Source organism: Meriones unguiculatus, chromosome 1 (genome assembly GCF_030254825.1).
Source record: "Meriones unguiculatus strain TT.TT164.6M chromosome 1, Bangor_MerUng_6.1, whole genome shotgun sequence".
NCBI lineage: Eukaryota > Metazoa > Chordata > Mammalia > Rodentia > Muridae > Meriones > Meriones unguiculatus.
In genome coordinates, this window is record NC_083349.1 from 29,156,700 (window position 1) to 29,173,500 (window position 16,801).

General features: G+C 49.5%; 1 protein-coding gene across 1 annotated transcript; it reads right to left on the bottom strand.

Annotated features, from left to right (window-relative positions):
- Positions 1 to 1,289: 1,289 nt before the first annotated feature.
- Positions 1,290 to 13,485, bottom strand: Ms4a10 (membrane spanning 4-domains A10). The gene is made up of 9 exons (XM_021636042.2): positions 13,421 to 13,485; positions 8,323 to 8,509; positions 7,887 to 8,006; positions 6,868 to 6,927; positions 5,027 to 5,158; positions 3,304 to 3,414; positions 2,710 to 2,801; positions 2,336 to 2,375; positions 1,290 to 1,403 (listed from the first exon to the last, which is right to left on the bottom strand). The coding sequence occupies exons 2-7, from the start codon at positions 8,485 to 8,487 to the stop codon at positions 2,724 to 2,726; spliced, it is 666 nt and encodes a 221-aa protein (XP_021491717.1). The 5' UTR covers positions 8,488 to 8,509; positions 13,421 to 13,485; the 3' UTR covers positions 1,290 to 1,403; positions 2,336 to 2,375; positions 2,710 to 2,723.
- Positions 13,486 to 16,801: the final 3,316 nt, after the last annotated feature.

Consider the following 16,801-nt stretch of genomic DNA (forward strand, 5'->3'; position numbering starts at 1 on the left):
TGCCTGTCCTGCAGACTGCCTGCCACGTGGATGGCCTAGTCCACACGTCCTGGACTTGTTCTGCCAGGCTCTGTCACCGCATGTGCCAATTCCTTGCATTAAGTCTCAGTGTGTATCTGTCCCCAGGGATATTTTTCCTGTCTTGACCCTGACAGGTTACAGTGTTCAACCCTTGGCGGAGGCCGGGGACATTCAAGGCAGTTTGATTCAGAGTCAGTGCCAGGCTCCGGGCTAGTCTAGAAGGATGAGCATGCCAGGAGAAAGTGGCTACAGCCACAGGGAGTGGTGAGGGAGGAAAGGAGTGGACTCGGATTGCCTGGGAAGAACTAAGTCTGTGAGAAGGACATAACAGGGCTGAGGAGGGCTCAGTGGTTAAAGCGCTCAAGGCAGCAAAAGGGTTGGAGCTTGGATCCTGACTTAGTTCAGGTTTCTATTGCTTCGCTAAAACATCATGACCAAAAGCAAGTTGGGGAGGGAGAGGGTCTATTGGGCTTACACTTAAACATTGTAGTCCATCATTGAAGAAAGCCAGAGCAGGTACTCAAATAGGGCAGGAATCTAGAGGCAGGAACTGATGCAGAGGCCATCAAGGGGTGCTGCCTACTGGCTTGCTCTTCATGGTTTGCTCAGTTTGTTTTCTTATAAGACCCAGGACCATCAGCCCAGGGATGGCCCCACCTCCAGTGGGCAGGGCCCTTCTTCATCAATCGTTAATTAAGAATGTGCCCAGCAGGCTAGCCTGCAGCCTGATCTTACAGAGACATTTTCTTAACTGAGGTTCTCTTCTTTCAGGTGACTTTAGCTTATGTTAACTTGACATAAAACTAACTATCAAACCCTGAGATGTCCAGGACCTATCTAGACCCTGGGTAGGCATGGTGGCTCACCTGTAATTCCAGGCTCACAAGGCAGAGGGGCACAGGATCCCCCGAGCAGGCTGGCCTGTGGGAATATAGATATTGGCAAGCTTTGGGTTAGAGTGAGAGGTCCTGCTTCCACGAACAAGGAGGAAGAAGAATGATTGAGAATAAACCTCATATGTCCTCATTTGATCTAGGATGATGTCTGACATCAGTCGTCTCCATATGCACACGCATGCATACATAGCCTCCATGCCCCTACAGATGCAAACATGCATACACACACATGCCCAACACACACACACACACACACACACCACTTGGACAGCTGGACCTGTAGGCTTCCCTTGACATAACTCCATGGAAGAGGCCTCTTGGCTTCTGCACTCCACTTCCCTCTGTTTCCATCACACTCTCAGAATACCTCAGTTTCTCTTTATAGCAGTTATGCATTTATTTGTGTGAGTCACGCCTGTGTCATCACTGGAGTCCAGCTGCTGGGAGGCAGGAATGGACTTGGCAGTGTAGGAATTCAGTCTTTATCTGTGGGACAAAAGAATGACCATCAGGCCTCCATGACCTGCCTCAGTGGTGAAGGAGGAGGCCCATGTTTCCGGTTTTCTCTTAATGTTCTTGGGGTGGCTGTGGGGTTAGACTCTCATACTGGAGGAAACAGAAGGTTTGGAAGCTAGGGAGCTGGGTGGGTGATCTTCATCCAACTCTCAAGATCCCAGGAAGTGGGGGGGAGGGGCTGTGGGCTGAGGAGTCATGGCCAAGGTGATAATAATGTAAGACATGGGATCCAGCCTCATGTCCGTCAAAGCCACCTTCTGGCTAACACTCTGAGCCTTCCTCACCCATCTGGCCCTTAGCATCTCCATCTGTGGCATGAGGTTAAGTGAGAAGATTCCCAAAGATTCTTTCAACATAGGAGTTTGGTGAGATTAGAAAGTAGAATTACAAGTTCAAGGGCCATGGGAACATAACTGAAGTCAGAATTCGAATCCAGCTCTTTTCTGTAAGCTGAGAAGGGGAGGGAAATCTACTTTGCTTGCTTCTCAGGCAGGAAAACCCTCTGACAACTTAACTACAAACTCTTAGCATGCACACGTCATAACACCTTCCTTTAAATGGACTCATGCCATTACAGTTCAATGATGTTTAGAATCAAATAGGGTGCAGGGACACTTGGCAGTTCCTCCAGGTCGACAGCAAGGACCGAGTGCTCCCTGGACCCAGATGCCCAGAGGGGACTCAATTAAAAAGTTGGGCTGACCTGTGCCTTGTTGTGTGGCAGACAGGCTGGAGGGGGACAGGGTTCCCTGGAGCTAAGAGGGCTGATGTTGCTGGAATTCCTTTGAATGTGTCCATGTCACCTCTCCACTGAAATGTCCTTTCTGGAGAGTCAGGGCTGTGCTACAACCACCTTGCACATCATCAGTGGGACAGGACTTCAGCTTGGAACTAGCACTTACTAGTGAGAAGTCTTCAACTGCTTTCTCAAGTTCCTTGGACCTGTATAAAGTGGAGATTGATGGGAGGAGTCAATGAGTCTGGAGCAGTCCAGAGCTGGTGGCCCAAGAAAGACTGTAGTAAGCTCTGCCAGTGTCAGAGGAGGAGGCTGACACCTATCTGGAGCTGGGTGGGTGGCCCAAGAGAAGGGACCGCCACTGCTCCTTGGTGTACAATCTTAGCAACAGCACTGTTTGTCCCTTTCCCAGGGGAACGGGCTCCTGTCTGTGCCAGGGAAAGGTCCGGGGTGAGGGGCCAGGGCGACTCCCTTCTGAAAGTCTTTGGAGTCCAGGATGAGAACCTCTCCACCCCTTGTTTTGCTCATGGTATGTGTTACCTTGAGCCACGCTTTCACAGCATGGTGGTAGCCCCAGCGACACCTTCACCTTTCATGGGTGCGTCAGAATCAAGATGGCTGTCATCCTTATCCTGCAAGAGAGGAATCACTGTCCTCATCGGTCTAGTACAGGATATAACCAGCTCTTTACAAAGTGTGTCTTGGCAGGGTTGCTTTTGAAGTCTCAGCGTCCACATGAGGTTTGGTGAGGGAACCCCTTGAGGCCTGTGTGTGACTGTCTCCTCAACATTGATCAAGAGAGATCCACAGGGGTTTGTTGGTGGAGTCTGAGTTCTAGTTCCACCTCCAGTGTCCTGTTGACTGTGGGCAGCTTGCTGGGATTCCCATGGTGAACTGGTGTGCTCCAGCTTCAAAGAGGTGGAGTGTTTTCTCAGAGCCTCGGTTTAACTGTGTACTGGGAAGTAGCACTACGGCTCATTACTATATAATTATACTCAGATTAATTCAGTGTTCCACAGAGGACCCAACATCTAGGCGTCCAGTCTATGATCCCTGCCTGCTGCCTGTCCATTCTGAGCTCTCTGCTGCCTCACGTGCCCGGGTCCTGAGGGTTTGTCTTCAGGAAGGCCTCACCTCTGCACGCAGGCGCTTCATCCTGCAGATTGTGACGGCTGTGGGCCCTGCCAGGAAGATCTCCAGGCAGGTGAAGCAGAACAGGGCAAGCTCCAGTCTCTGGATGTAGGCCTGCAGGGAGCAGAGGGAAGACAGGACAGGGCTTCCTGCCTGTCGCCTGGGTTTGGCAGGCAGGTCTGCAGCAGAAGCAGCAGGGCCTCTGCTCCCCTGGCAAGGTAGGGAGGGACTCTGAGGGACTGGGGTGGTTTCCATCATGCCCCATGCCTAGTGCCTGGCACGTAGGGGCCAGGGTGACTATTTCCTGAATTGTGAGGACCAGAGAGACTCTCAAGTCCGTGGGCCCTAAGGGTCATCTGGGCAATTCTGTTCAGCTGATGGAGTTGCTTAGGCCCAGAGCTTTATAGCAGGGTGGGGGGAAGGGTGAGCTGGGAGTCACTCTGGGGCGGAGTTACTGACATTCATTAGGGAAGCTTGTGTGTCAGACCCCTGGAACATGGCTGAGAGGCACCTGACTTAGAGAGGCAGTGCTTCCAACTGTTGTAGAAGCAGCTGTGGTGCCATGACAGGGCCCTGGGCCCTCTTGTTTCACACAGGTTTTAAGCCTTCATTGTACCCCAGACTTGCTGTGTGGCCTTTGGCCACTAAATTTATCCATCCGTTCTGAATCTCAGCATTCACTCCCATAAAATGGGGTGGGGGGTAACAAAGTGGAGTCAGCCAGCTCTGCAGGGGGAAGAGGTGCCTTAGATGTGAAGTCAGCAGTCCTAGGGTCTGGTCTTGCAGTCAATTTGCTACTCAGCACCGGACAGGACATTCTCCTTCTCTGGGTGTAAATGTAACTTTCATTCCACAGATGTAATTGTCATCTTGGAGGCTTACTCCTGAATGAGATCACCCTTTTTATTTCTTTTCTGAACTCTTCCTGGTTGGTTCAATTTAGCTGTTCTGGCTGAAACTCCTCTCCAAGCTGACCAATTCAAATTGGCTTTTCTCAGCTTCTGACTGAATTGCTCTACTTAGCCTCAAAGAAACTATACCAATCTGTTCTAATCTTCTGGCTCCTTCTCATTCTTTGGCTTGTCTGTCTTCACCTGTGTCTAGATTGTTCTCTCTACAGCCTGTCTCTGTAAAACTGTCCCAGTAAAACTGCCCACTCCCTCTCTCTGTGATGCTCTCTTTTCTCATTGGAGTTGGGCATATCCTATCTCTCTAACTCATTCTGTCAAGTCTTTCTCTGATTTGTCACTTTGTCTGTCCCTCAATTAGAAATCAATTTCAAATACTGGTGCCTCCTTCTACAAACTAATTTTACCTTTATTGTTTGGGACTAAAGGTATGTACTACGAGAATGTCTGTATCCCAGTCAGAGGGATTAAAGATGTGTGGTAGATCTGCATTCTAGCTGGATCACACAGACCTACAAGGTCTTTGGTGTGATCAGAGCAGCCATGTTGCTAGATTAAAATTCCTTTACATCTGGGCCTCAATTTTCCTGTGTGTAAGAGGCCTGGGCATGGTGACTTGAAGCACAGCCCAGTTTCCTGATGTTGACTCATGAGAAGGCCATCCGTGCTCCTTTTGCTATGCCTCTGGAGGGGTGTGTATAGATTGGCAGTGCCTGGTTCCAGGGCAGGTTTCCTGAGCCCCGAGTGCTTCTTCTCGGGCAAGCTCAAGGGGGTTCCTTCCTTGGAATCAGAGGGCTCAAGAGGGGAGGGTAACTCACTGTGGGGTTGGGGTATGGTCTCCAGATTGGCCATGGAAAAGGGCTCTCCAGAAAGAGGTCCTTGGCAATGAGATAGAAGCCAGCCAGTGCACACAACAAGCTGACGATGTTTGCTGTCACAGAGAGTATCTTCTGCAAGTAGAGATGAAATGTTAGAGCTGGTGTCCAAGCTTAGAAATACAACTCAAGGCTCTCCTTCCAGGTACTTGGTTTGTGACACCCTCACCCCCACCTGAAGTCTCTGCCTGTCTTTGATCTCAAAGCTGCTAACTTGGACACACTGGGCTCCTGATCACTGGAAGGCACTGGCATGTTCATCCTCTATAGGACACACTGGAAGGACCTAAGAGCCAATGCCAGGTGCCAGGCTCACAATAAAGAAAGGTGCATCATGACACACTCCTCAGAGATATATCCTCCTTCAGTTTCACCAACTTTCAGAGAACCCCACAGGGAAGATCAAGAAGAGCCTGAAGGGGTTCTGCTCCCCATACCCCAGGGTTTTGCCTCCTCCCCATCTGTCTGGCCGGGTCCTGAAACAGGCCCCTATCCTGTCGGCCAGGTCTCTGCCAGGTATCTTCTGCCTCTGCTGCATCACATGCCCATTCTCTAAGCTCCCCAAGAAGCTCAAGGACATGGTAAGACTTACACTCCAGAACAAACCCTTGGGGCTGCTGTGAGGAGAGAGTGTGGGAGGACTCCTCCAGATCAGATGGATGGGATAGATGTGAGCTGAGAGAGGGTGTGGGCTGGAGAAGGTGGTGACCGAGGGATATGTGGAAGCAGCCCCAGGACTTGGAGGGAAGGAATGCAGAGCCAGGTGGTCCTCAGGCTGATGGCTTAGGGGCTTGAATGGCCATATACTGAATGAAGTTAAAAAATTGCTAGATTTGTTCTAGGGAGCAGGCAGTTAAGTTTTGTGAGGGGAGGAGGCATCATATCTCAGTGGTGTAGGCGCTGGTAGGTTGTCCTTGCTCAAGTAAATAACTCCCACCCATGCTCATGTAGGTGACACTAATTAAAACGCAATGGATCACAACCCCCAAAACAAAACAGAAAACAAAGAAAAGACACGAAAGAAAGAGGGGGACTTGAGTATTGCAGGGAGAAAGAAAAGGTTTGGTGGGAGGGGGAAGGCATAAGAGAAGATGAAATGGCAGCAGGGATATGATCAAAGTTCAAAATACATATGCATGGAATTATGAAAGAAAAATAAATGAATAATAAATAGACTTGGTAGATTTGGAAGGAAGCTGTGATGCCTTATCTTTACTACTAGCTTGAGTGTTAGAATCAGCTAGAAGACACACCCCTGGGCACGCCTGTGGAGGTATCCCAGAGAGGTTCAACTGACGAGGGAAGACACACCCTAAAGGTGGGTAGCATCGGCCTCTTGTTGGGGGAGGGGCGCCCAGACGGAATGATAAAAAGGAGTCCGATGAGCACCAGCGTTCATCTCTCTGCTTTCTGGTCCGCTCAGGTGCGAGTAAGCAGCCTCCTGCTCCGACTGCCATGTCTTCCTCACCACACTCGACTGTACCCTCCTAAACTGTAAGCCACTTTCTGTCAGGGGTCTTGTCACAGCAAAGAGAAACGCAATCAATAAAGAAGCCAAGGTCCGTTCTAGGTGGAAGGGAGGGTGCCTGGAGCCATTTCCGGGAGGGCAGGAACTCCCGGTGGGGCCTCCCTTTTTTTCCCTGTCAAATCTAGCCAGTTGTTTGCCCCTGGAACTCCTCAGATGCTTTCTTCTACCCTGAAAATGCACTCTTGCTCCCAGCTGCTCCTGGGGCTCCCTTGCACACAGATGCAGGGGAGAGAAGGATCTCAAGTTGCCAACTCACCAGAGAGGTCTTGGAGGGAAATGTCATTGTTGTCATGGCCATGATCCCTGAAATGAGAAACTGCAGGCCAGGTTTGGAGGTCAAAAGAGAGAAGTTGAGGTACCTTGAGACCACAAAGTCCCCTTTATTCTCTAAGAAAACAAATCCTTGTTGGCCGGTGGGGCAGAGAACACCACTGCTTGGACAGAGCAAGCCCTCTCCAGCCTCCGCACCTCAGTGTGTTTACCCATGGAGGACACAAACCTCCAGATCTCGTGCAGGTCACAGTACCACCCCCCCAACCTTTCTTCTGCACAAGAGAGGGCATTGCTTTTGGCACTGAGATGTAGGGTGTTTCTGATCTATCTTTTCTATGTATGCTGAGTCCTTGCTCTGTTCTCATCCTGGGGAGCATGAGTGATAGGCGTCTCATGTTTAGAAAGCCCTGCCACTGTGGTGGGAGTGCCAGGCTGGGGCAGTGGGAACAGAGGACTGAGGTGAAGCTGGGGATTGTGGGGAGAGGCGTGAAGACATTTGCCCAAGAGGACACTATGGCGCTGGGGCTAAGTGTGAAGGCAGTTTTCGGGGCCTGGACAGTGTCCTGGAGTCCTGGAGGAACATGGATCCTCTGAGGAATGGTGAGTGTGTGAATCTCATATCATCTCTCTTCCTGGCTGATGGCCTGCAGAGGACAGGAGTTGTGGGTTACAACTGTGTGTTAGTTGTAGAGACAGCCTGATAGCAATGGAAAGCCCTAGGGTTGCTTTGGCTATAAAGCCCTACGAACCTACCTCATACTGGCTCTTCTCCTTGCCCAACATACATGCTCAAATAAAGGAGGGTCCACAGGGCCCAGGAGTGACAGGTTCTCCCAGGAAGGAGCTATGGATAGTGTGACTGAGGGAATGGAGCAGAAGGAGGGAAGATGGAAGCAGGATGGGTTTGCACTTTGTGCCTCTTGGTTGCACCTAGCCTCCAGTGCCAGGGCCTCCCAGGGTCCCTATGTAGCCCTGTACCCACTGATTTGGGCTCCTACTCACAGAGACAGCTCCCCAGAATGGATACCAGCACTTCAGCACCACCAAGTGCAGATTCTTGACTGTGGAGAGCAGATAACCGCCAAGGGCCAGGTGCACAAAAGCAATGGTGATGTGAAAGCCCTGGGTGGGAAGCCAGAAGTAGCCAAGGTGAGGCGGCAGGTGGCTGGCCCCACGTGGCTCCAGTGCTGGGATCTAGGGTGGGCGTGAGCTCCTTTCTCTACCTCTCAGGGGCACTGGTCCTCAAGGAGGGGCCCCCTTCTCCAAGGCCTTCTGTAGGGACAGGTAAGGATGTCAAAACTCTACGTGGCTGGCTTCCCAGGCCCTGTGCACACCCCACAAAACACCAGCCTCCCCTTGCATTTGTTTCAGTTTTAGGATGAGAGGAGCTGGATGATCCCTCCTCATCCTCCTCCCTGGGTGTCACCTCCCTACTCACAGTCAACTTCTGCAGAAGGCCACGTCCCTCCAGGAGCTTCTCAAGGTGCCCATCTGGAACCAGATACTGGGGTTGGGCCACTTTCTGTGTGGGCTGGGCAGGTCCTAGGTCCTGACACTGAGAGACTTCCCCAGAGCCAATAGCGGTGGGAGCTTGTAGTGCCATTGCCTTTGGCAGGGTACCCTGGCTGTGGACCAAGAAGAAGGCCTTGTCAGAGCTCACGGGTCTGAGACTTGGATGCGACTCTTGCTGTCACTTCTGCCTGTCCTGGACAGCAGTAGCCTTGTCTAACTTTTGATCTTGACATTTTTTTTCAGATGGTAAAGCAAGGCTTTTATTAGGGGTGAGAAAACACACACACACACACACACACACACACACACACACACACACACAGAACCAGCACACACAGAGAGAAAGACCCTCTGCAAAGCTGAGTGGGGTCTCAGAGAGTAGAAGCCCACTGACTTTGATTTAAATAATCTAGAACCCGGGAATGGGGCCTAGCTGCTGTTCTCAGCCTCTCTGGGGTTGCAGGGAAATGAAGACCAGACGAACTCATGCCCAGTACAAGAGGGAGCTCCTGTTGGCTACCCTGAAGGTCAGCAGGAAGGGTTAGGAGGCCTGGCTCATGTGAGCATTTTGTAAACAGTCCCTAGCCTGTGGCTTAGAATGAGACAACGGAAGGTGATAGGAACATGATCCTGTAGGAATGCCCACAGGGTTTGGGGAAATGGGGGAGAGAAAGAGGAGACTTCTAACCAGGGCTTACTCTGAGCCCGCATGGAGCCAGTGAATAAGTCTGTATCAGGGTCCACGACACCAACACTCCTGAGAGTCCTTTTCTATCCCAACTGTTCCAAGCAGTGGATAACAAGTTGATATCAAATGATAACAAGCTTTTTTTTTTTTTTAAGTTTTGTTTCTTTTGTGGTCGTTGTTGTTCTGTTTTTGTTTTTTGAGACAGGGTTTGTCTGTGTAACAGCTCCCTGATGATGCTGGACTGACTTTGTAAATCAGGCTGGCCTTGAACTTACAGAGATCTGCCTGCTTCTCCCTCCCGAGTGCTAGGAGTAAAGGTGTGTACCACCTAGCCTGGCTGATACACACATTTTATCGGCATCACCTTATGGTACCCGCACCCCAGCCCTATGAGGGAGACGCTGTTTTCACTCCTGTTTTGCAGGTGAGGCTCAGGGAAGTTCACCCACACGCCTAAGGTTTCACAGTTAAAAATAGGACTGGAAACATGGTAAGGTGGCCCAGAGCCTGTGGGCTTAAAGCCTTCCATTGTGGCCATCTGCCTGCTGTGTCCTGAGATGACAGGTATGTGACGTTTATGTGGGTCCTGGGAGTGTGAACAGTGGTCCCCAGCTTGCTGCTTTTGTGATGAGAGATTTGACACCCACTGAACCATCACGCCAGCTTCTCTGTCAGATTCTTTGTCCTGGAAAAAGGGGATGAGATACCCCTGGAAGTCTGACTTGTGGACTCAGAAGACCTCTTTGAATTTAGAAGAATTTCTGTGTTCCTTCCACGGAGGTGTGGGGACTGCTTAGTTTCCACAGAGGGGGAAGGAGCCTGGGAGGTTGGTGCAGACACCACAGGTCAGGAGGAAAGTGAGGGTCTGGGCGGCCTCTTGATGCCAGAACCATTAGAGGGGTCTTGTAGGCTAACCTCTCTCAGTCTCCCGGACGTCAGCACCACTGCATAGAAGAGGAAACCAAGGTGCAGAAAGGTCCAGTGCCTGGGCTGTAGTCACATGGTAAGGAAGTGCCTAGGATCGAAGCTACTCATGGCCTGACCCCATCACCTATGTTCTTGGCCTGGGCTGCTGGTGAGGGCCCCGGTTGATAGTTTCATTAACCTGCAGTGACAGCTCGTGGTTTAGTGGGGGATGCTGGGGGTTTAGTGGACATTTTCTTCTGTGGGTTTTAGGAGCTAAACCCAGAGATGGCTGCGTGGCCCTTTTTTTGTGAGCTAGCTGGGGAGTGTTTGGCATCAATTCAATTGTGTGGCTTTCCCCAGGCCTTTCTGATGCAGCTGTGACTTCAAGTGAAGCTTCTTGGGAAGAGAGCTAGGATGAGCCGGATTGTTCAGCCGTGGTGACCATCTGGGCACTGGGGATGGGAATGTTTCCACCGGGCTCTTGCTTGTGTGAACCGGCAGTGAAAATGATTCAGGTAGCCAAGAAGGAGTTGGACTCAAGAAGACGGAGTATCCTTGCCCAAAGCACTTCCCGTGGAACACTGGTCCTAAAGGACCTACCTTAAAAGGGTTCCCTGGCTAAATAGGTTTAGGAAACCTTACACATCACCTTCTTCTCACTTTTTCAAAGCTCTGAGGACTCCTGCGGGGGCATGCTCTGTTTTAATACTAAGGACGTTTCCTACATCTAATTTGCCCTGGACTCCTCTTCCCTAGGGTCCAGCCATACTTCACAATTTATATTCTGTAAGGCCTGGTTTGGGTTAAAGGACAAACTTCCAAACCTTTGGTTCTGGGAATCTTTTGGGTGTCTGTTCCCTCTTGTTGGTGTCTTCATGGGTGCATTATAGTGAGGCTGGGGATTAGTTCTGATCTCAAGGCTTATTTCCAGCTTGAAATTGGAATGGAGAGCTGCTAAAAGGAATCTTGCATACTCTTAAAGGGGAGGGGCCCAAGGGGGCAGTCTTTAGACACCAGAGGGAAAAGGTGTGGGTTATAAAGTCCCTTGACACTTTGCAATACGAAGGGCATGATGGTAGTAGGCTGTTGCAAGTGGTGTCGATACCTTTTTGTGTCTTTTTCCAGTTTTTATTTACAGGCTCCAGCCTTAACTCTCATTTCAGAGACCTTAAGATAATGGCCTGGCCATTAGGAAGTTGTCATCATTGGTCTGCAAAACACTGGCTGTTGACTGAGCTGTGTCCTCAAGATAGGGGCCACACAACTAGGAGATGAGTTACAGTTCTGAAAGAACATGGGCTTCTGACTTCTACACAATGCTCCCAACCTTTTCCTCTTGTAAAATTCCCCACTTGCCTAGACGTGAACACGAGACATTGGCCTGCACCCTTTCCCACGTGTACTAGTCACTGTTCTATTGCTGTGAAGAGACACCATGACCCAGGTAACTCATAAACAAAAGCATTTGATTAGAGGCCTGTTTACAGTTTTAGAGGTTAGCTCATCATGGCGGGAAGCATGGTGGCATGGTGGCCTGTATGGTGTTGGTGAAGTAGCTGAGAGCTTTACAGCCTGATTCACAGGCAGAGAGAGAGAGAGAGAGAGAGAGAGAGAGAGAGAGAGAGAGAGAGAGAGAGGGAGAGAAAAGGAGAGAGAGAGAGAGAAGCTAGACTTGGTATGGGCTTTTAAAACCTCAAAGCCCATCTCCAGTGACACACTTCCTCCAAAAGGCCACGCCTCCTATTCCTTCTAATCCTTTCAAAGAGTGCCACTCTCTGGCAACTAAGCATTCAAATATATGAGCTTATTGGGGCAACCACCACACCAGGCTGTAGCCTTTTCAATAGTGCTTTGTCCCCTCCTGCCAAGCCTGCCTCTCCTAGGCATAGGTTTTTCTAGAAGTCCATCTTTTAAAAAAGCTGTTGTTGGTAACACACCTCTAGAATGCTGTGCCCATGCCTTGTCCACCTTGCCTCCAGGACTGTGCAGACTGCCTTGGCATGAAGGCAGACTGGCAGGATGGGAGGGAGAATTTCTTTACTTGTCCCCTTTCCCCGGCTCCCCATCCAGCTGAGGACCCACAGACCTAGCTGTCTGGTATCTTAGGGAACGCTAAGGTCTTGGTGATTTATATTCAGCCTTGGACTTTCTGGACCCTGCAAATATCCCCCTTTACCTTAGGCTCTGGGAGGCAGAGACAGAGCTAGGAGGATCCTGCAAAGCTTCAGGGGCCTGAACATGTGCCTTCCAAGCAGACAAGCCGGGACCAAGCTTAGCTCTCCTCCTGCACCTCAGGGTCTAAGTCTCTTTCCGTGGACACCCAGGAACACTTGCCCGAGGGTGGGCTGTAAGGATTAATTGGGCCAGGTGCAGAGGTTGGAATCTAGTACTAAAAGCGAGGGATACCACCAACCTGCCCTGCACCTGGAAGCTCCCTTGACCTTTGTCTGGCTCTCTGTTAAGACAGATTCCATTCTAATTGCCGGGAGTGAGAAGTTCATTGCCACCCCCTGACTCCTGCTCAGAGCAGGGAGAGGAGTCTGCTAAGAGCTCCTGCTAGCTGGGCAGGTTGTGGAGAGGGCAGTGTGTGGAGATAGTGCCCCGGGAGTCCTTGCCTGAACCCTGGGATCTCGGTCTGCAAAGCAATGAGCTGGGCAGCAGGGAACATGTGATAGGACGGGCAAGATCTGTCCATGGGAGGACTGGGTTAGGAGGCTGAGAAAACTGTGTGACTATAACCCTGATCAGAGGGTACAGAAGAGGCCAAGTGAACAGGGAGGGCAGTGAGTGTTCACATATAGTGTCTGTGTATGTCCTACTTATGCATATATGTGCGGGTGTGTGGATGTGTGTACAGGCATGTCAGGCAGAAAAAGGCAGGAACTGCGAGGCATGGAGTCACACATGTAACAGAGTGCCTGCTGGCAGCCACCCTTAGAAGATGCAGTTTTTAGTTACGTTGGTTTAGGAGGAACCCAGGCAGGCATGAGCAAGCAAGGAACCTTTCTCTGGGCCTCAGGGTTAGGCACTTGGTGTAAAGGGAGGTTCACAGGTAACAGAAAGTAGAAAGAAACACAAGCCTCTTCCTCTCTGCTTTTTCAAATCTGTCTCTTTGCGTGCTCAAGGTCCCAGAGTTAGAAGGGGAGGGATGACGTTCCTCTCAGCTCTCAGGATCACCAGCTGGTAGTGGGCTGGGCTCCAGGTAGCAGATTTCTCCATGGAGAGAGGCTGATAGTACCTTCCCAGGGCTCCAGAGCATGAAACATCTGTCCTCCAGCTGTTGCCACTGGTAAACAGTTCCTGCTCCCTTCTAGGGGGTCAGGTTTCAGCCACTCACCGCCGGCGGTCTCTGTCAAGGTTGAACCCCACAGCCTGGAGGCCCCACTGACCCTCCCTTGCTGTGTTCTGCTGTGGAGAGGGGGATACTCACTTGGCCCAGGGGCCTCCGCTGTGGGCTTCAGCTGCGCCTTACCATCCAGAGCTGCCTCAGCACAGAGCTAGAAGTGGAAATCAGAACATCTTTATGGCTTTAGACTTTGGCTCTTTTCCTTCATGGGCCTGCCCCTTGCTCTCTCCCTCAGCTGTTTAAAGCTGCATGTATGGATTAGATCCTTCAAAACCATCCCACTTCCAAACCCAAGCAGGTGAAAATCTGAATCTTTCCTTAGTCTCCCTTCAACTGCGGAGATAGTTAATGTTGCAATCTTGATGGTTCAGACAATTTGTGGAGCAGGACTGATGGAAGGCATTTGTCATATTGGTGGAATCAATGATTGATTGGATTATTAAAATTTTCAATTTTTTTATGTGTGTGCGTGTGTGTATTGTAGGTCAGAGGACAACTTTGTCAAATTTGTTCTTCCCACCCTAACGTGGGTGCCGAGGATTGAACTGATATTGCCAGATTGTGCAGTTTTCAGTTATGTTACTTTAGCTTCTGAGCCATCTTGCTAGCCCCTTAAAGAATCCTTTAAAATAGTCCAAGTACCCACAACAGTAGAGGTTAGCACAATGACCCCCTTTCCCATCTCCCTTCCAAAGCTAGCCAGGGCTATCCTTAGTTCTTGGTTGACCGTGATCTCTGATGGCAAGCAAGACTCTTACCACCGGAGACATACTGCCACCGGAGATAAACCTTGGCTAGTGTTTATCTTGAAAAGACATGGGTTTAAAAGTTACAGTCGTGTGACCGCAAGTAACTGGAAGCCCTGAGAGTAAAGTCCAACTGCCTCCAAGCGTGCAGCCCGTGTACTCAAAGAAGGGACTCACCCATCAAGGACATGTGTGGGTCTTGGCATGGACATGGTAAGACAGTCAATGTGTAGCTCCAAGCTGTCCAATTTGTGTGGATTTGTGTGTGTGTGTGTGTGTGTGTGTGCATATCCCTTCATCTGTGCACGTGTGTTTGCGTGTATGTGTGAGCATGTACACATGAACATGTTGAAGCCAGAGGTCAAGGTTGGTTGTTGTCATCAATTATTCTCCATCTTACTTTTCTTTTCTGTCTTTTTAATTTTTTTTTTTTTTTTGGTTTTTGGGACAAGGTTTCTCTGTGTAGCCTTGGCTATCCTGGAACTCACTCTGTAGGCCAGGCTGGCCTAGAACTCATAGAGATCCATCTGCCTCGGCCTCCCGAGTGCTGGGCTTAAAGGCATGCACTCCCCCCCCACCTACTTTCCTTTTTGTGTGTGTGTTCAAGAAAGATTGTTTTATTGATGATGCCCCAAAGCGGAATTAACCTAGTTATCCAACGACGGTAAAATCAATGAAAGTGATAGAATAAAACAAAATGTTTACAGTATTAAAATAATAAAACGAAAGTATAAGATGTTGTGGGATGGTGGTGGCACATGTCCTTAATCCCAGCACTCAGGAGCCAGAGGCAAGTGGATCTCTGGGAGTTCAAGGCCAGTCTGGTTTACAAAGTGAGTTCCAGTACAGCCAGGGTTACACAGAGAAACCCTGTCTTGACAAAATAACAACAAAAAAACTACAACAACCACAACAAAACAAAACAAAACACAAACCAAACCAAAACCCAACAACAACAAAAAAGAAAATATAAGAGCCTACAGATAAATCTCTAACATATTTTATTCAGTAAAAGGATTCAGACAAAAAGACATATATATATGTCTCTCTCTATATATAATATAACTCTATTTGTGTGACAATAAAGAGCAGGCAAAGCTAGTGATGTTTAAAGAAAAAAATAAGAATCCACCTTTTAAAAACACTTTTTAAGGGCTAGAGAGATGGCTTAGCAGTTAAGAGCACTGGCTGTTCTTCCAAAGGTCCTGAGTTCAATTCCCAGCAACCACATGGTGGCTCACAACCACTTATACTGGAATCTAATGTCCTCTTCTGGCATGCAGGCCCTCATGCAGACAGAACGTTGTATAGATAATAAACAAATAGATCTTAAAAAAGTAAATAAAAAAAAACTTTTTACCTTACTGGGCAGAACTGATTCATTGTGGGATAAGCCAAGGGTTTCCTTGCGCCACCCCCTTTGATTATTAAGTACAGTCTCAACAACTGTGGAATGACCAAATAGGGAGCTAAGTAAGAGCCCCTGGGAGGTAGTGAGAGTGCCACCCTCCTTGTCAGCAAGCAGAAACAGCCGGACAGCAGTGGTCAGCTGCAGGAAAGTGAAGCCTTGGGATGTGATGAGGAGCAGAAGGGTACCAGAGTGAGGCCCCATAAACGAATCCTGGTGGCTTTAGCAAAAACAGAGATATCGGAATTGCATGCATCACCTTTTTGTCTTTCACCGTGTAAGGTTTTTTCCTACCTTTAGACTCTGCCAGAGGGCCACCACCATAGGTGACCTTTGACCTTTAGTCTCCAGAATGGTGAGGTGAATAAATCTCCGGCCTTTAGGTTAAAAGTTATAATCCTTGGGCATTTGATAATAGATTGCTGCAGCGTCCTTTGTAAAGATGGAGTTCCCTGAGGTGGGCATGCTGGGATTCTCCAACAGGAACTATTGAAGAGACACTGACACAGTCCTGCGATTATTTGGACCGAGTTTTTTCTGGGATTTCTATCCAGAACCTTTGTTCATTGTCCTGAAACAGACATGCCCATTGCCAGATGGTGTTTTGAGATCTCTTATTCAAATGTATCTCAGCATAACCTTGGTTGCCGTTATTGTAGATTCTGAGTCCTCAATCTAGATATGAGGAAGCTGGAAGGGAATTATGGGAGATTACTTCTTGGAATACTGGGAAAGGCACAAAGCTAATGATGTAATGAGCATCCAGGTGGGTCAGAACACAGGCATCCGACTGTGAAATGGTGGGAGCCTGGGCAAATCTGCTAAGACTTTGACCTGCTTGGTTAGAATTCAGGACTGATGTCAGAGCCTGGTGAGCAAGCATGTAAGTTCTGCGTGTTACGCAATGTTGTCATGCATGCACATACTGACTGTGTTTGAGAAAAAGTACTACACACTAAGTTCAAGCTTCCTAAGGCTTCCTTGGCTCTTCCTCTCGCCCATCTTGCTTTTCAAACCAGGGTTTCTCACTGAACCCGGAGCTCACTGATTCAGGTAGATTTGCTGGCCATGCAAGCCCAGGGCTCCTCCTATCTTCGCCTCTGCAGTGCTAGATTACAGACAGGTGTCACTGTGCCCGGCTTCCTACGTGCATGCCGAGCAACCAGATTCAGGTCCTTAACCACTGAGCCACCTCCTCCGACGCCAGTTAAGTCAATTTTCATATATGCAGTTGCCCATGTGATCATCATGAAAGTCAAGGCACGGAGATGCCCCTGGCTGCAAGAAGTTAATTCCTGCTTGCTCTTGGGG

Coding starts and splice junctions, on each gene's coding strand:
- Ms4a10 (XM_021636042.2), bottom strand. CDS start 8,487: ATGGCACTACAAGCTCCCACCGCTATTGGCTCTGGGGAAGTCTCTCAG. Junction 8,007..8,322: donor GCCTTCTGCAGAAGTTGACT/GTGAGTAGGGAG, acceptor CTTCCCACCCAG/GGCTTTCACATCACCATTGC. Junction 3,415..5,026: donor GACCATACCCCAACCCCACA/GTGAGTTACCCT, acceptor TGCTCCCTGCAG/GCCTACATCCAGAGACTGGA.